Here is a 16,988-nt window from a genome sequence, read left to right on the forward strand (position 1 = left end):
CAGCACTACAGGTGAACTGAAATAAGAGGTTATGGTAACAACAACTGTCTCGTTGGCTGTGTAGATAAAGAGATAAAGTGAAACCGAAAATATTACTGATTGAGTTTTGTTTTTTCTTATTTTTATTGTTTTAATAAGTGTTGGAGCTTTTGAAAACCAGGGACATGCTCAGAAACCTTGAGATGAAGCGGGAAACTGTAAAAGCTGATGTCACAGGTAAGAACATGAGACTACACTGTGATTTTGTACTAAACTTTTGTTTCTGACCTCTGGAATTTAATCACATAACACACATTATTATTTATATTATTAAATGTTGCTTAGCATTTTTTTCCCCAACATTTTAATATTTAAGTTATGGTGATTCTCATAACTGATCCTGATGAATAATTATTGTTTTTAAGCCTGTTGTTTAATTTGTTTTTTGTTTTTTAGAGAGACCTCCTGAAATCAAACCATGTAGTACAGTGCAGCCCACATGCCCGGAGCCTGAAGTAAAAATTAGTACGTTATGAATTTTAAACAGATTTGTATCTGCAGAAAACAACTGCATAAACAAATATACAGCTGCATGACACAAGGACCATCCTCCTGCCTGAAAAATTTTTTGAAATTCATTTTTTTTATCTCTTTTTTATAACAGTAACACAACCGTGCAGCCCAATACAAACTACAAGCCCACAACTTCCTGAAATAAACACGAGTAAGTTTTATATTTTGTCTTTGACATGTTTTTTATTCTCTGATTAAGGAAACAGGATCAAAGGAGCATCCTGCTGCTGTCAAATCAAAAGTAGATGATCATGCTGAAAATTTTGCAAATATTTTTAAAAAAAATCTCTCATCTCTTCTCTATAACAGTAAAACAATCACACAGCGCGATACCGACTACAACCCCACAACTTCCTGATATAACTATGAGCAAGTTTTATATTTTTTCTTTGATATATTTTTTATCCTCTGATTAAAGAAACATTGATGGACTGATATAAACAGTACGTTAGATTGTAACTGTGGAGTAAGTCGTGAACAGTGATTTCTTCCGTCTGACTGAAGTGTTTGATGTAATCTCTTCAAAGATGATTCATGTTATAAATGTGAAGAGGGCTGGGAGCAACATGGAGGAAAGTGCTATTATTTCTCCACCAGGTCATCCTCCTGGGATGTGAGCAGAACTGAATGTATCACTAAAGGAGGAGACCTGGTTAAGATAGACAGCAGTGAGGAGCAGGTATAAAACACTGCTGCAGGTTCATGTTCTCACCCTCATGTTTCATCATTCCGGAACAGAAAGTTTCATAAAATAATTTGATCAAATGTTCCTGTTTAGATATTATTGCAGAAAAAAAATGGAAAATTCTGGATCGGACTGACAGACTCAGCAGTAGAGGGCAGATGGCTGTGGGTGGACGGGTCACCACTGAATGAAAGGTTTGATTCAGTACACACACACACACACACACACACACACACACACACACACACACACACACACAACAAATTCTGAATTTGTCCATTTTCAAAATCAAAGTTCAACTTTAACTTTTACAGTTAATGCCCATTCTGTTCTTCATCCCATAGGTTGACATTTTGGTTCCTTACTGAGCCAAATAATATGCCCGTGCAAGATCCTGATGGAGAGGACTGTGCGATGATGGGGCACAATGGGATAATGTTTTGGTTTGATTATTCCTGCAAATTAACTCTTAGAAGTATTTGTGAGAAAGCAGCTGTGGCTGTTTGTGTCTAAAATTCAGTTCAGCATTAAAAACAGAAAACAGTGGAAGGACACATTGAGACAATTTTTCCAAAGCTAATGCTGCAAACATTTAAAGCTTCCATTCAGAAATGTTTAAAGAAAAAAAAATTATAGACACTGTTTATAATGAAATAAATGTGAATTATTATTATTCACATTATTTTGCACTTGATTTTCTTATTCATGTATTATGTGCTAAAAGTGTAATGCGACCAGGGAATTTTTTTTTTTTACATAAATAATTTCCTGGATAATGTGTTATTGAACTGTCTTTTGAAACTAAATATGTTTTGTGTATCTATATTAAAGAAAAGTACTACATCTAAAGACAAATGAGCCTGGAGTCAAAACAAACACTGATGAGGCAGATGGTGCTGCAGGTCAATATCTGAAAATTTTGCCTGTAAGAAAATTAAATTAAACTACATAAAGAGACTTCAGTGTTACTCAGAATAAGTAGTTTTATGTGAATCCAGTTACAATAAAACAAATGTTAAAGCATGCAGCAGAAAAAAAAAATCTCCTATTCGTCCTTCAGCATTTCTCCAAAACTTTGAAACAGGAAGTTCTCACAATTTTTTATTTTTGAAAAGACTGAGGATAGACAACAGCTCACCGTGCCAAGACTTCTTTTTAGAATTTGTGGTCATGTTTACATAAACTCATGACTGGCATGAATATCGTGTTAATTTGGGGGCTTTTAATTATTTCTTCAAACTGTTCTTTTTCCAACATGGAACGGTTGTACAGCATACATCTTTAATGACTTTAAAACAAAGAACTGGGTGGATTTTCTCTAATCTACATCAAAGTATGCATTCAGACTCAAATATACACATATACACCTCCACTAATATGCGGTTAAATGTTCCTTAGCAAGTTGCACCTCAACCAGATAATTTTGGTAGCCATCAACAAGCAACAAAAGATAGTGATGAAGAGCTGAAACATAAAACTCATCACATGGTCTCTAAAGTCACCTGATTTAAACAAAACTATGATAGTTTGGTACAAGTTGGACAGCACATTGCTGTCAACAACAGGCCACTGAGAGAAATGCTCAAAGCTCTGGGTCTGTTACAACAATAAATATTTAAAAAGGGGCTTTGATTTACTGACTACAATAAGATGATTAAAAATATTGAAAAATAGTCTGTTTGTTAAAAAGCTTTACAAACTGTAATAGACTGAAGGGACAAAAAAGAGAGAGTGATCTGAGGGGTTCAGTCCAAATATTTCACAAAAATAAAGACTGGAGCTGTCATGGTGTGCTGTGTGGCAGGCGGGATAGAACCCGATTGCAGGAGTCACAGACACAGAATGAAAACTAAAAACAGCAGCGTTAATGCTGAACAAACCTTTTATAAAATACACTTAACAAAAACAAACCAAAATCTGAAAATGAAACTAGGAACAAAACTGGACTCAAGAACTAGAAACTAAGAAATACAGAGGAAAAACACACAGCAAAATGAGGGTACACCACAACAAAGAGCAAGGAAAACACAGGGCTTAAATACATTGAAGGATAACAAGGGAATGAGACACAGGAGGAGAGGACAGCTGGAAGTAATCAAACATGACAACACCAAGGGGAAGCAAAACTAGCAACACTGACATGAGACAAGGGACCATCAAAGTAAAACAGGAAGTATAACACAGAGACGCAGACTTGACACTGAACAAAGAGAACACGGCGGCACAGTGACAGGAGTGACAAAAGACAAGAGTGACTGGGGAGGCAGAAGGAACATGGAGACAAGAGACATGGGACATGGGGAAGCCAAAGTAACAGAAACCTAAATCCAAGGTACCAAGAATATAAGACACACAGAAAACAAGAGAACCTAAACCATGAATTAACAATAATCAAATCATATAATCACAAGGAATGAAACACAAATACTGGATGCAAAAGAAGCTACATATAGAATGTCCATGCATAGGAAAGAAAAAAAAAAGGGGGGGGGGGGGGGGGACATAGTGATGAAGGAACCTGTGGTCATATCAGGCATTAGCTGATCCTAAACAGAAGTCACCCATTTCCTTCACCGATTTCCTTATAAATCTTTCTGCAACATTAACTTACTTCCAACTTTAATGAACAGCTCTCAGAATTTTTCAAAAGCCCCATTAGGTTCTCCCCTTTCAGCACCTCCTTCCTTTGTGAATTAAAGCATAATTGCAGAAAAGCACCACAAGGTGGCGGCCTCTTCCTTTTTGTTGTGTTAAGCTGGAGAGCCTAAGAGTGTACTAAGATATTAATAGGTTAGCAAGCTATGTTGCTTTTGTCCTTGACAATTTTTTTTCTTTAGTTTGACAAATCAGAAGTGACTGTACACTTTCAGCTGAGCCTTAGCCTAGAACACAATTACAAGGAGACACATGGGCTTAAATGATGCTATTTTTAAAAGGTAGTGTTTCTAAATTTACATTTGAAACTCCCTTACAGAAATCTGACAAATAAAATATAATTGTGCTAAAACAACAACATAACCAGTGAAATCTCTTGTTTTTCTGATCTTGAATTTACAAAATGTATTACCTGAAAAATCATAGGTGTCACTTTATATGTTTATTGGGAAAAACAGTTTCAGTCTGTTAATTTCTCTCTGGTGTTTGAAATATTTCAATGCCAAAATGTATTATGTAGTTTGTGCAGTGGGAAAAAGTATAATCAAATTGTCAATCTATGGAAACCACATCTATTTAAAAAAGGAAAAACTCCACAGACACAAATGGGGTGGGTGGCTCTTTAGTGACCTTGATGATGCTGAAAGTAATTGGTTTTATAGTTTTAAATGAAAGGAAGCTAAAAGTGTTCAAGTCAAATCGCATTCCTTTAAATTACAAAACTTTTAAATTTAACAGAAAGTTGTTTTGTATAAATAACTCCATGTTTAATTTACAGAAATAGAACAAATATTTAGAGTCTTAAGTCTCATCTGTCTACCAAAGGAATTATCTGCAATAAGACAAAGAGATTTTTTTCTGTCGTTTCACAAAGCTCAAGTAAAAAATAAATTTTACAGGACAAATGCCTTTCTTTCGACCAATTCTGATGTCAGGATGCCAAAGCTTCAGCATGAGGAGCCGTCTGCAGAACTACATAGAAGATAATAACATTCGTGCAGTGAAAAAACAACAGGAAGGAGCTTCATTCAGATCCAAGTGATCATCAAACAACCACTAATCTGGACAAAAGTGCTTTTCGAAGATTAAAACAGGTATGCAGGAGTAAAATATTATCTGTGCATAAATTAAAACAAAACTTGAAAACCAATTCAGTGTTTGAACATTTAGTCCAACAAAGAATAAAGAAGAAAAGGAGGGGCTAATTTAACTTGTGGTTGCCTCAGTCAGCCATGTTATTGTCTGATACACAGTGTGCCATTTCCTGTTTGGTTAATGCAGCTGTATTTGCCACAGCTATCTGGTTTACCGTAAATAAGAGGAAGTGAATGTTTACAATAAAAGTGTAAATTACAGTGTGCATGAACATCAATGCCAGCTTCATTGTTTTAATTCAGTTGAGCAAAACAACACCTAAAAAAAGACAACCTATAACACAAATGGTCCTGCATCTACATAAAGATAAATATATATCTACTATTAACTGAGTTTACATGGGAATGAATCCCAACCCCTCCTTGTAGATTCTGTTTTATGAGGACTTAAGACCTAATTTATAATTAAAAGATTGCCTTTTTTGTTATAGTTTTCTGTGAAAGGTTTAGACATTTGTATCTTAAACTTACTGGAGTTCAAGATACAAATGTTGAAGGTAAAGTGATTTACTTTTTTTAAATGAAGCAAATCGTTTGTTAAATATAATAAATTCAGTCAAAGCTGACTGAATTCACAAAATGTTGTCAGAAAATTACAGTTTTTTTGATTGCATTTTATTCAAATATCATACTACACATACTATACAGTCTCCCTGAATGCAACCACAACCTTTTCAAATGTTACTGGTGAATAAAATTAGCACTACAGGCAGAATGAAAACAGAAGCTAGAACGGTACTAAAAATCCCCAGGTAAACTCCAAATTTATAGAAATGTCTTTTTAAAAAGATAAAGTGACACCAAAATGTTACCAACTCCTTTGTATTTGTCTTGATTTCAATTTCATGTAGAAGGAAAAGTCCCAATGAGAAGGAAGACCCTTGTGACTGAGTGGAGAGCAGTGTTTAACCAAGAAGCAATAGAGGCGCTTTTTAAGAAAGCTAAAAATTTTATTTATTTACAATAAAAACAAGTAAAAACAGCCATGACCAGGGGGCATAAAAATTGATATACAGGAACAAAATATAAAAATTGTCTGGCTGGGTCGGTACTTGACCCGACAATTGAGATTTAGTCAGTAGTTGGTACAGAGCTCAGAACTCTGCCTGCCACTGTTTGCCACTTGTCAGCAGCCGTTAGCTTTTCGCAACACTAGCCGAAACCAAAACGATCTCCTGGCACGTCCAGCCGCTCCACTCAAAGGTGTCCCTCTGCTTCACCTCCCTCAATAACATCTGCCTGTGTCTCCATGGCCACGTCATCGTCATCATCATCATCATCATGGTTGATTCTTTCTGTCCATTACTGCTGTTTTCATGGCTGCTATGACCATCCGTACCGCCAGACCCTCTTATTGGTCTTTGGTGGTTGAAAGGCTCACCCGGATTGGTTAATGGCGGGTTCATTCCATGGCATGACCTCTCCCAGGAGAGGAAAATTAGTAATGGGGGGGGGGGTCTGGGGGAACATAAACTAAAAACAAAATTCACAATAAAAGCATGCAATAACACTCGTAGCTATAAAAACTTAAAAGCACAATATAAAAGATAAATGACTCTACTGTCAAAGATTGAAAAAGTCATGCAAAAACAAAAAACAACCTATTCTTCCCCAGGATGACATCACCATGATTGAGCTTATCCTGTATTTTAACAGAGTGAACGTACTACTTTATATTGAAGAGTTTTCTTTAGTATTTTTAGTCTTTAGGTCTTAGTTCCAGCTTCTACTTGCATTAGAGTTTATTTGATCTCTATATCCTGTGTTAAGTTCACTGATCTTCATTGTTTTTGTTTAGTTCCTTTTTTTATTGGTCTCCCATGCATTGTGTTTAGTTTTATTTCCTGACTGTTTACCTTTGTTGTGTTCAACTGTGTTTAGTTTCCCTCCTGTTTCTAATTCCTTCATTACGTCATGTGACTTTATAGTCTCAATTTGTCTGTCGTGTTGCATCAAACTGTGTTCCTCTCTTTTTACTCCAGTTCTTTTTTGATTTTCTTTTTTTTTAAGTTCTGAACATTGTCTGCCACAACAAAGTCAATTTTTTTTAACCTCTAGTCTTTTTCAGCAGACTGCATTTTGATGTAATGTAAAGTCGTAAAAACATGAACAGTGATTTGTTGTGACGATATCTTTCATCTCTTAGTTTTACATTTTTGAGAGGCGATAAACCAGATGATTGGGTGGAGGAAATGTTAGAAATATATCCTCCAGTCAGAAAGTGTTAGCTTGATATATCCTGCAAAGTACCCCATAAATCTGTATCTGAAAGTCAAATATAAAATAAGTTGAGTAGGGAATACAGTAAGGCTACTTTTATAAAGCTAAAGTCACAAACAATTAAAGCTGCCTTTCAAAAATCTCCCAAGCTAGGCGAGTGACTCCAGCAGATCCCAGGAACAACATCTGAGATCTCTGTCAGAGGAGCGCAGTCCTAGGAACAGCTAAGATACTGCGCAGGACCCTCAAGCTCCCAGGCCTCTAGTAGAGGACCCGAGCTTGACAGATAGACCGCCTGCAGGGGTGAGGGGAATTTACAGATATATACATGTGTTTTTTTTTAAACCATAAACATAAAGTTATGATAAAGTGTAATCCATTAAAATTTAACAGAAAGTTCTTTTAATGTAAACCTGTAAAAAAGGAAGCTGTCACAAGTGTTTCTTCTAAGAAAAGCAATGAGACAGTTTTAAGGCTTATCTGCCTACCAAAAGCCGAAGAAATATTTGCAGATAATACCAAAAAATTCTGCTGTTTGCCAAAGCATTAAATGCTAATAAATAATAAAGAATAAAATGGGTGTGTTTGTGATGCAAAACAGCAGGACTGGCTGAGGTCAGGATGTTGAAGCCTCTGCGTTCACAGAGGTACATAGACTGTAAGAATATTCATGTGGTGATAAAGAGGGAGATGCAGTCAAATCTGAAAAACAAAACAGCTTTTTGCAGATTGAAACAGGTATGCAAGGATAAAACAATATTATCTACACCTAAGTTAAAACAAAACTTTAGACCAGACTAAATGCTTTAACATATGAGTGTATTTGGTAATACTTAGTCCAACAAAGAAGAAACAAAGAAGAACAGTGGGGGGTTGACGCTTAGATTTTGTGATAATTTCATGTGTGGTTTTTTCCGTCAACCACGTTGTTGTCTGATACACAGTTTGCTGTGTTTCCTGTTTGGTTAATGCAGCTGCGGTTCCCACAGCTATCTAATTTACCATAAATTAGAGGAGGAGAATGTTTTCAGTATGACTGTGAATACTGCTTATACAAAAACTATGGGCGACTGTTTCAACTGTGGCTGTGGCATCTAAAGATAAAGGGTTTTTTTTTTTTAAATTACATAACTATAACAATGTCAATTAATGTCAAGCCCTCACTTTTAGTGTGCTTTGTTTTATTATTAATTAAGATAACATTTACAAATAAACAGACTGCCTTATTGTTGTTTTTGTTGTTGTAGTTTTAGGAAACACTCAAATAATTTGAATTAAGGTGGAAAATCACATAAGGCAATGCCACAGGTAAGGATAGGAGACTCATATACTGCAAAGTTGAATTAAATTTGGATTATCAGTACATCTACTCTGATGACACACAGTTGTTGTTACCATGCCATGCTTGCTGTATCTTGTCAAAAACATTTGTTACACATTTTTACGTTCTTGCTGAATGACTGATTTAAAGAACTTTGTTGTTTACTCTTTTTTTTTTTACTTTATTTTAATAGAGAGTGAAATTAACTATGCAACATGGTAAAGCCCACATGTTCACAGCTTCCCGAAGTAACCATGATTGAGAATTATACAACATTTGTTTTCTCTTATTATGGTTAAAGAAACATTGATTAAAGTAAAGGTAAATTACATGTAGAGCTTTCAGAATAAATATTACAAAATGCTTCACAATAAAAATGCTAAAACATCAAAACAAAAAGTCAGCCAAAAGGTTAAAAAGATGAGTTTTTACTTTCTTTTTAAAAGAACTCACCCAATCCAGAGATCTCCGGCTCAGTGCATAGATGGTTCATCTACTTGTGATGAACCATCTTTTATAGTTGCATTATTTTCCCTAGCATTTAAAGCTGTCAGTCATCTTAGGGTAAGAGCCTGTGAAAAGAAAACAAAAAGTAAATCCTGAACAACGACCACTGCTTTTTCAGTCACCCTGCTTCTTCCTCTCTGTCTTCCTGGGAGAAAATCCAGATGTGTTGATGTAGCTCAACTGAGCAAAACTATCCCTTGCAGAGAGACAGATGGTTTGAGGCTAAGGTGTTGCTTTACTGTGGACACCTTTCCAGTGCAGCCAAAACAGAACAGCCTGCAGTAGAAGTTGGGATACTTGTTGGTGTTCCCAGGGCTAAGTTATTTCTTCGCTGATCACTGCCTGCAACTATCTACTTTAAGCAGAGCACTCTCTCTGAAGTCCTTGCTGACTCTGGTGTAGAACAAAGCTAGCTCATCAACTGGGAATCTCCACCAAACTATTAACCACTCATCTTTCAATCTTTGCCCTAAACAGACAACAGCTGGGTACCATTACACATCAGACTGAGCCCATTCATTTCATATGGAAACCACCCTGAGTACGCAGAGTTCTTTGTTTTTTCTGCACCTCACAAATCTGATCCTAGAAAATCCCTGGCTAGAAGGACACAACCCACATATAAGTTGGTCGGAAGAAATAACTAAGTTGAAGTTTGTTTTTCCAGTCAAACCGCTTACAATAGGCCCTGCTAACTCAGTCTCTGGGCCTGCTGAATGTGAGTCACCTAATCTTTCTCTGATCCTCAGTAGAACCATGCCCAATAGCTGGCTTTTTGTTGAGTAGAAAGATAAAACTCTTAGACCATGTATTTGACTAAATCAGATCACTAGAGGAACAAGAAGTGAAAATACGTTTTTGATAAACACGAGGACACTTTGAGTACTTGGTAATATCTTTTGGTCTAACAAATGTGGCTGCAGTATTCTAAGCCTTATTTAATGAGGTCTTCAGAAATTTCCTGAATGTGGTTGTTTTTTGTTTTTGTTTTACCAACTATCCTTGTTTTCAAGGATCTATATCACCTTCACTTCTGTTTCAAGAAGGTTTTCAGGAGAAAACCTTCACCCCAAGCCTTCACCCCCATTAATAGTTTGTTGTAAAGGTCAATGCTTCAGACTCTGGTGTGGGGGCAATCTTCTTACAGTGCTGTACTGTAAGAAGAAAGTAAACTACACTCGTGCACATTCTGCACATTCTACTCATAGTGATCTGCTAGCAGTTCAACTAGCTTTTGAAGAATCATCCAAATTTGTCATATCTTCAGTCACCTCCAACATCTCAATTCCAGGCAACCTAGACTGTAATATTCTTTGGCAAATTCAATGACTTACCGTTCTGGTTCCTGTATTTCTGTAGAGCTGACCTGGGAAAATGAAGATGTCATTCAACAGGCTCAGCAGAATGAACATGATTCCAGAATCAGCTTCACAAACCAACTGTATGTCCTGTCTTCAGTCCACTCACAAGTTATCCACTAGGTCCACACCATCAACTTTACCTGCCATCCAGGGGTAAGCCACATTCTTTCATCCTCAATTGGCAAGGTTATAAAGGAACACAATCCAGAATGCTCAGTTTGCACAAGAAGTAAGAGCAAATCTCAACCAGTCGCAGGCCTGTTACAGCTACTGTGTATACCTAGCTGCCCATGGTCATGCCAATGCGCCAATAATAAATATTCAAAAGGGCAAAAACACAAGTCTTTCAAAATGAACTGCTCATTGGTTTCCATTTTAGAAATTGCAGTGCTTAAAGTTTAACTGCATACAACATCTGTCAAAAAAAAAAAAAAACTAAACCCTTCGATTGTATGTACATGCCATACTGAAATTATTTTTTTTAAAGAAAACATTTTCTGAAATGCAAAAATATATAAATAATCTAAAGTACAGTCAAAAGTCAAAGTCAAATTAAATAAATTCATAAGCAACCTAAACTAACTCTGTCTTCTTGGAAGGCTTTCTGATATTGATAGGAGGTTTTTATGCTGCTAAAAAAAAAAAGATGTTATAATGGTGCAGACATTAATTAATATTAATAATAATTCAGTGTCCAACTTAACAGCCTTCAGGTCAGTGGCTCAGAGTTTTAATGGCCCATTTACATTTTTACTGGCTTGTGAAAAAAGCTTTTATTTTTATACTTTAAAATATTAATGCAATTTAATTAATAAAATACTTTATGTCATTTTATTATTTCACATTCAATTCAAAACATGTTACAAAACCCTTGAAGTTAATATGGCCTAGTACACCCCATGCCCCCCTTTAGACTCACCCCTGTTTGCTGCAGGTATCACTTCCATGTAAAATAGGACGGCTGCCTCAGCCTTCAGCGAGCTGTATAATTTAACCAGTCTCGTATCAGTTAACAGTTCACCTGCATATTTTAATACAACTTCGGGAGACTTACTGCAGATTTTTCTCTATATAAAACAAACGGCGGTGGATGGAGCAGCTGCAAAGTTCGCTTTTCTTCGCGTCGGAGTGTGTTGATCAGGCGCTTTGATGGAGGACTTACGCTCGGGTTTTGTCAGTAAAGATTTAAATGATGATTACAGGAACAGCGCTGCTGTTTTGGACGCTAAAAACACGTTTTCTTTCACTCAGCCTGAGCTCAGCGTCTCGGTAAGGGTCCGCCTCTTTGCTCTTCACGGTGTGTAAACAGACTCCGGCTCCACGTTCAGCTGTGCCAGCGTCATCGTCACTGCCATCATCGTTGTGTTATCAGTGTTTCTGTTTAAATGTGCAGGCTGTGTGGGCTTGCTGTTGTCAGACTTTTTATTCACACGTTTGCATTGCACGTCTGTTTTTAGTCGCAAATGTGGATGAAGCACTCGTGTTTACATCGTTTAACACATTTGCCGTGCTTTAAAGGAATAATTATTCAAATTATTCGACTAGTCGTTACAGCGCTACTAATGATTAAACGTGTTTTCTAGCTCCATGATATTCCTTTAGACATAGACTCCAGTCTTCGACCCCAGTTTATATTGCAAATAAGGTTTTTCTTGGGGCTTTGGAAGGAAAAGTCAGTCTGGCTTTTGCATTTCACTCAGAGTCTAAGGGTCAAACTCAGAAGGTCAATCAAAAACTTGAGGTGCTTTCTGCTGCGTTGTTTCCACTAATTCTGCTTCCTGAAGTTCACCGCTCCCATGGATAAAGTATGCACACAAAACACTCACTTCATCCGCAACCAGACTACCATCCTTTGAGGCCTTTCTGGGTTATCAACCAGCATTATCCCCTGTAATAGAAAGAGAAGTGGCTGTATCTCCATCCAGCATCATGTCTGACGTTGCTGCCATTTTTGTAGACAAACCAAAGCAGAGCGCCTCCAAACATCTGAGAAGAATTGGAGTTTGGCTGATCAGCTGAAGTCTCCGGCCTCACAGAATAGTTTGGGTCAGAAAGTTTGGAAATTTCTTTCTATGAAACTAGGTCAAAGATTCATTGGCCCAAATGACATTGGGAAAATTGACAATCCTGCAGCTGTTCATTTAAGTGGTCTCCTTGTATGAAGATTCATCCCACATTCCATGTTTCCTAGAAAAAAAACAATAGATTACAGTAAAAATCTTTCTATATATAATAGTAAACATTTGGTCCCACTTTTGGTTTGCCCAAGATTACTCAAACAGACCAAGGTACTGACTTTATGTCTGAAGTATCTGATACTGAAGCTCCTGGCTGTGAAGCATCAAGTCTTTAGTGCATATCATGCAGAAAGCCAGGAGGCACTAGAGTACTTCCACCAAACTCTTAAGACAATGTGGCATACCTACTGCTTTAGAACTGGTACGGAATGGGATGAGGGTGTATTCTCTTGTTTTTTGCAATCAGGGAAACTATTCTGTCATGCATGTTTTAAAACTTAAGGTTCTGTGTGGGAGGATCAGGGTTTTTGTTGATTGTGTTTTTCCTGTTGAGACCTTTATGCAGAGACCAGTGTGCCCAGGAAGAAGGAAGATACTCAGTTTTTGTTTCGTGTGAGTAAGTCGACCATTTGGCTCACGAGGATAAATACGTCAAACGAGGATAAATATGTTGAAGGATGTTGTGTCCATGTTTAAAGGGAATGTGCACTGATCAGGCATAATGTTATGACCAGACAGGTGGTCAACTGACACATGACAACATGCATTTAGAAGCAGGAAAAATGGGTAAGATGGCTAGATGACTACATCTCCAAACTGCAGCTCTTGTAGGTTGCATGCTGGTTCCGATACTAAGGTGTCAGAATACAGAGTGCATTGCAGTTTGTTTTGTTTGGATCTGGATAGTCACAGACCAGTCAGGGTACCCATGCTGATCGCTATCCACTTAAAGCACCAACAATGGGTATGTGAGCTTCAAAACTGGACCACAGAGCACTGGAAAAAGGTGAATGATGAACCACATTTTCTTTTACATCAAGTGTATCGCTTACCTGGGGAACATGTGGCACCAGGATTCACTATGGGAAGAATGCAAACCAGCAGAGGCAGTGTGATCTACTGGGACACCGTGGCTCCCGCCATCCATGTGGGTGATACTGTGACACATACCACCTACCTAAGTACAGCTGCAGACCATGTACACTCTTTAATGAAACTTCTGTGACTTCTTTCTACAGGATAATGTGCCCTGATATAAAGCCAAAATAGTTCAGCAAAGATTTTAAAAGCACAAAAATGAATTTGAGGTGGACATGGCCTCCGAATTCCCCAGATCTCAATTTAATCAAGCATTTGTTGGATGTGCTGGACCATTAAGTCCAATGGATGGAGGCTCCGCCTCCCAATTTAGCTGTTGTTACCATCTTGGTGACAGAGACCACAGCAAATTTTCAGGGGTCTAGTGGAGCTCATGCCTTGAGCTTTCACAGCAGTTTGGCAGCAAATGTTAAATAAAATAAAAAATAAGACTGCTATTTAAAATGAAGTGATGATGAAGACTTTTGAGGAATCTCTTTTAAATAATGCAAAGACATTTTTTTTCTGCTGTTTGTCAAAGTGTAATTTAAACATGAATGTTTACAGAATAAATGTTTTGTGGTGCAGAAACCTCTGGGTTACCTTCGAAGTCAGGATATTGAAGCTTCTGCAATATGAGCCATCCACAGAGCTTCATACAAGGTACGAACATTAATGTGGTGATAAATCAACAGGAACCTGAAGAAGAGGGAGCTTCATTCAGATTTGAGTAGTCACTTCAACCCCACAGTCTGGAAAATATGCTTTTTGCAAAATTATAAAGTCTGAAAAAGGAAGTATTTGTGGTAAATCAGCAGTGATTGGACATCATAAATCTGTATGTGTCTAAAAGTCAGTTCAAACTGTAAAATAAGTTGAGTAGTGCATTTAAACCTTCCTTCCAAAACTGCTTAATAAAAATAAATAAAATAATTGTGAACAATATTTGTAAATTGTGTATGCAAACTTCCAGAAAAGTCATGGATACAACTGTGAGCTGTAGATGTGCAGTTTGAGAAATTATGGTGAACACTGTGATAATTTTTTCCTGCCCTGAGTCTATTGAAATTAAAGATGTGGCGTGTCTAAAATAATAATAATGAAAAACATACATCTATTTTAAAAAAAAATAAGGGACAAACACAGATTAATAAAACATTCAAAACTCCCCCAAAAAGATACACAGATAGCACAGATGAGCAAGTTATTTAAGCAAACCAACATTTGAGATCTCGTCTGTATGAAATCAGACTAACTAAATATGGGACTAGCATAGCTTAGGTGACCTCAGTGATACTGAAAATAATTAGTTTCATCGTTTTAAATGAAAGAAAATAAAACTGTTACTGAAAAATCCTCATCCTATTACATTTAACAGGAAGTTAATTTATTAGAAAACAGTAAAAACATTTATTTATTAAATTATTTACTAAATAAGTGTTTTTTTAAAGAGACTTTCTACTAGACTTTCATGAAATATCCAAAAAATACCACAAAAGGATGTTTTTCTGCCATTTTTTTAAAGCTCACAACATGAATACTTGCAGAATAAATATTTTCATGATATCACATCTGCATGATGAACCGTCCGCAGAGCTACACATACGGTATGAATATCAGTCTGGTGTTAAATTAATGCAGGAATAAAACAATAAAACAACCTAAAAACTTAAAGCCACATTCAATTTTTCGACATAGCAGTGAATGTGATAATATTTAACCCAAAAAAGAAGAAAGAAAAAAAACGGAGGAACCACCTGTTAGATTAGGTGATATTTTCACATTTGGTCTTTATCTATAAAAGGTCTTGTTTCCTGTGGCTGTGGTTCTCACATTTGGTGTTGTGAGAAACTTCTATGCGATAATGTGAGAAAAATTGTAATACTTGAAAAACACAATTGTAATACTTGAAAAACACAACCCTAGTATGACACAAGGGTTAATGCCCTTGCAGCTGCACAACGCTACAGTATGTTAGGAATATATTAAATGTGTGTATAGTGCTAAACAAGAAAGACAGAAACATGTTTTCAACAACAGCCATAAAATGTACTCTTATTGTTAAACATACAGAAACTACTCTCCTGTTCCACTTTATATATTTTCAAGTGAAATTAAATGAAACCATCAGGGGTTAATGATGAGATCACAGGTAACAAAGTTGATGAGAACCAACAGTGATTTTACAGAGTTAGTCAAGACTGACCAACAGCTTTGTTTTGTGTTTCAGCTTTTTTCTTTCTTTATAGAAAAATAAAAGATGGGTGAATACCACTGATACAATTTAACCAGATTTATCAAAAACATAATTATTGATGTGTTAATGATCATATTTGTCATGCTTGAAATGAGTTTTCGTACAGCTCATTAGTGTTGAGCAGGTTTTATAACTGCTGTTTGAGAAGCTTCATTAGCACTAATATTTCTTTCTGCTCTAGTATCTGTTTGAATTTCTCTTGAAATAGATGAGCTGCGCTGTAGATAGACCCTCCTCCCCATCCTTTAAAGTCACCAGGAAGTTTTTTTTTTAACAGAGAGCTGTGAAAGGTGTTGTGCTTCATTTCTCTTTGAAAAGCCTGAGGTGAGGGTCGCAGAGGTGAATCTTGATGCTGAATTTTCTATAGATATTTAAGGAATTGATTAAATGATTAGCACCAGTTTGCTGTTTTGTTATTGTGATTCAGACACAGTTGGACTAACTCAGGAGCTTGAAGCCTCAGCATGATGAGCCGTCCACAGAAATACATAGAAGGTAAGAACATTAATGTGGTGGTAAATCAACAGGGAGGAGAAAATCTACACTTTTTATGAACAATGCTGTTTTCACACAACGTAACGTGTTCTGAAATTAAACAATACTCTTTTAGGTGAAATATCTTAAGTCTGTATTCTGGGTTTTATCACAGAAAAATATAAAAACCTCATTTATGAAGAAAAAGAATAAGAAAGTCAACCATATTGTTATGTAACATAAACTGTGCCATGTTTCTCGTTGGTCTAATCCAACTCTGATTCTCACCTGTTTAAAAAAAATAATTTTAAACAAGACAAACACAAACACAAACACATATCTTTACATCATTCCTCAACTGCACTACAGTTAGAACTATTTATTAAATGTTTATGTACTTGTGTGTTCACTTTCTGTCTCCTCTGAATCAGGTGAAGCTCTTCACTGTCAACGTGAAAAATCAAACAATGCGTTAAAGCTCAGAGTGGCCGTGCTGGTTGTTTGTGTTCTCCTGGTATCGGCTCTCGTGGTAATTTATCTCTGTGAGTTTGTAGTTCTATTCATGTAGCTTTACTGATAAGTGTCTGATCTACTGTAAATTGATTATCAGAATGTTTACTATAAAATTGTGAAGAAAAACTTAACTTATGACTTTTTAATTAATCTGCATCATATGAAATCCTTTTATTTTAAAATCCAGGCTTCAG

General features: G+C 36.4%; 2 protein-coding genes and 1 long non-coding RNA gene across 3 annotated transcripts in view; 2 read left to right on the forward strand and 1 right to left on the reverse strand.

Annotated features, from left to right (window-relative positions):
* The window catches only part of LOC121811755 (C-type lectin domain family 4 member E-like), an 18,775-nt gene extending 17,010 nt beyond the window's left edge, over positions 1-1,765 (forward strand). Inside the window, exons 2-8 of the mRNA XM_042225429.1 lie at positions 139-216; positions 436-504; positions 644-703; positions 862-921; positions 1,080-1,231; positions 1,331-1,431; positions 1,582-1,765. Coding sequence (XP_042081363.1) covers positions 165-216; positions 436-504; positions 644-703; positions 862-921; positions 1,080-1,231; positions 1,331-1,431; positions 1,582-1,750 — 663 coding nt within the window. The 5' untranslated portion in view covers positions 139-164 and the 3' untranslated portion in view covers positions 1,751-1,765. The remainder of the gene's footprint in view (positions 1-138; positions 217-435; positions 505-643; positions 704-861; positions 922-1,079; positions 1,232-1,330; positions 1,432-1,581) is intronic.
* A 4,734-nt stretch (positions 1,766-6,499) lies between these two features.
* On the reverse strand, positions 6,500-12,112 carry LOC102295722. Its single transcript, XR_006054964.1, has 2 exons — positions 9,041-12,112; positions 6,500-7,968 (listed from the first exon to the last, which is right to left on the reverse strand). It is a non-coding gene; the product is annotated as an uncharacterized LOC102295722 (long non-coding RNA).
* A 3,835-nt stretch (positions 12,113-15,947) lies between these two features.
* LOC102296023 (CD209 antigen-like protein A) overlaps positions 15,948-16,988 on the forward strand; it is a 3,102-nt gene continuing 2,061 nt past the window's right edge. Inside the window, exons 1-2 of the mRNA XM_005940964.3 lie at positions 15,948-16,302; positions 16,713-16,823. Coding sequence (XP_005941026.2) covers positions 16,272-16,302; positions 16,713-16,823 — 142 coding nt within the window. The 5' untranslated portion in view covers positions 15,948-16,271. The remainder of the gene's footprint in view (positions 16,303-16,712; positions 16,824-16,988) is intronic.

This window comes from Haplochromis burtoni, unplaced genomic scaffold (assembly GCF_018398535.1).
Source record: "Haplochromis burtoni strain Fernald_Lab_line unplaced genomic scaffold, NCSU_Asbu1 Contig_171, whole genome shotgun sequence".
NCBI lineage: Eukaryota > Metazoa > Chordata > Actinopteri > Cichliformes > Cichlidae > Haplochromis > Haplochromis burtoni.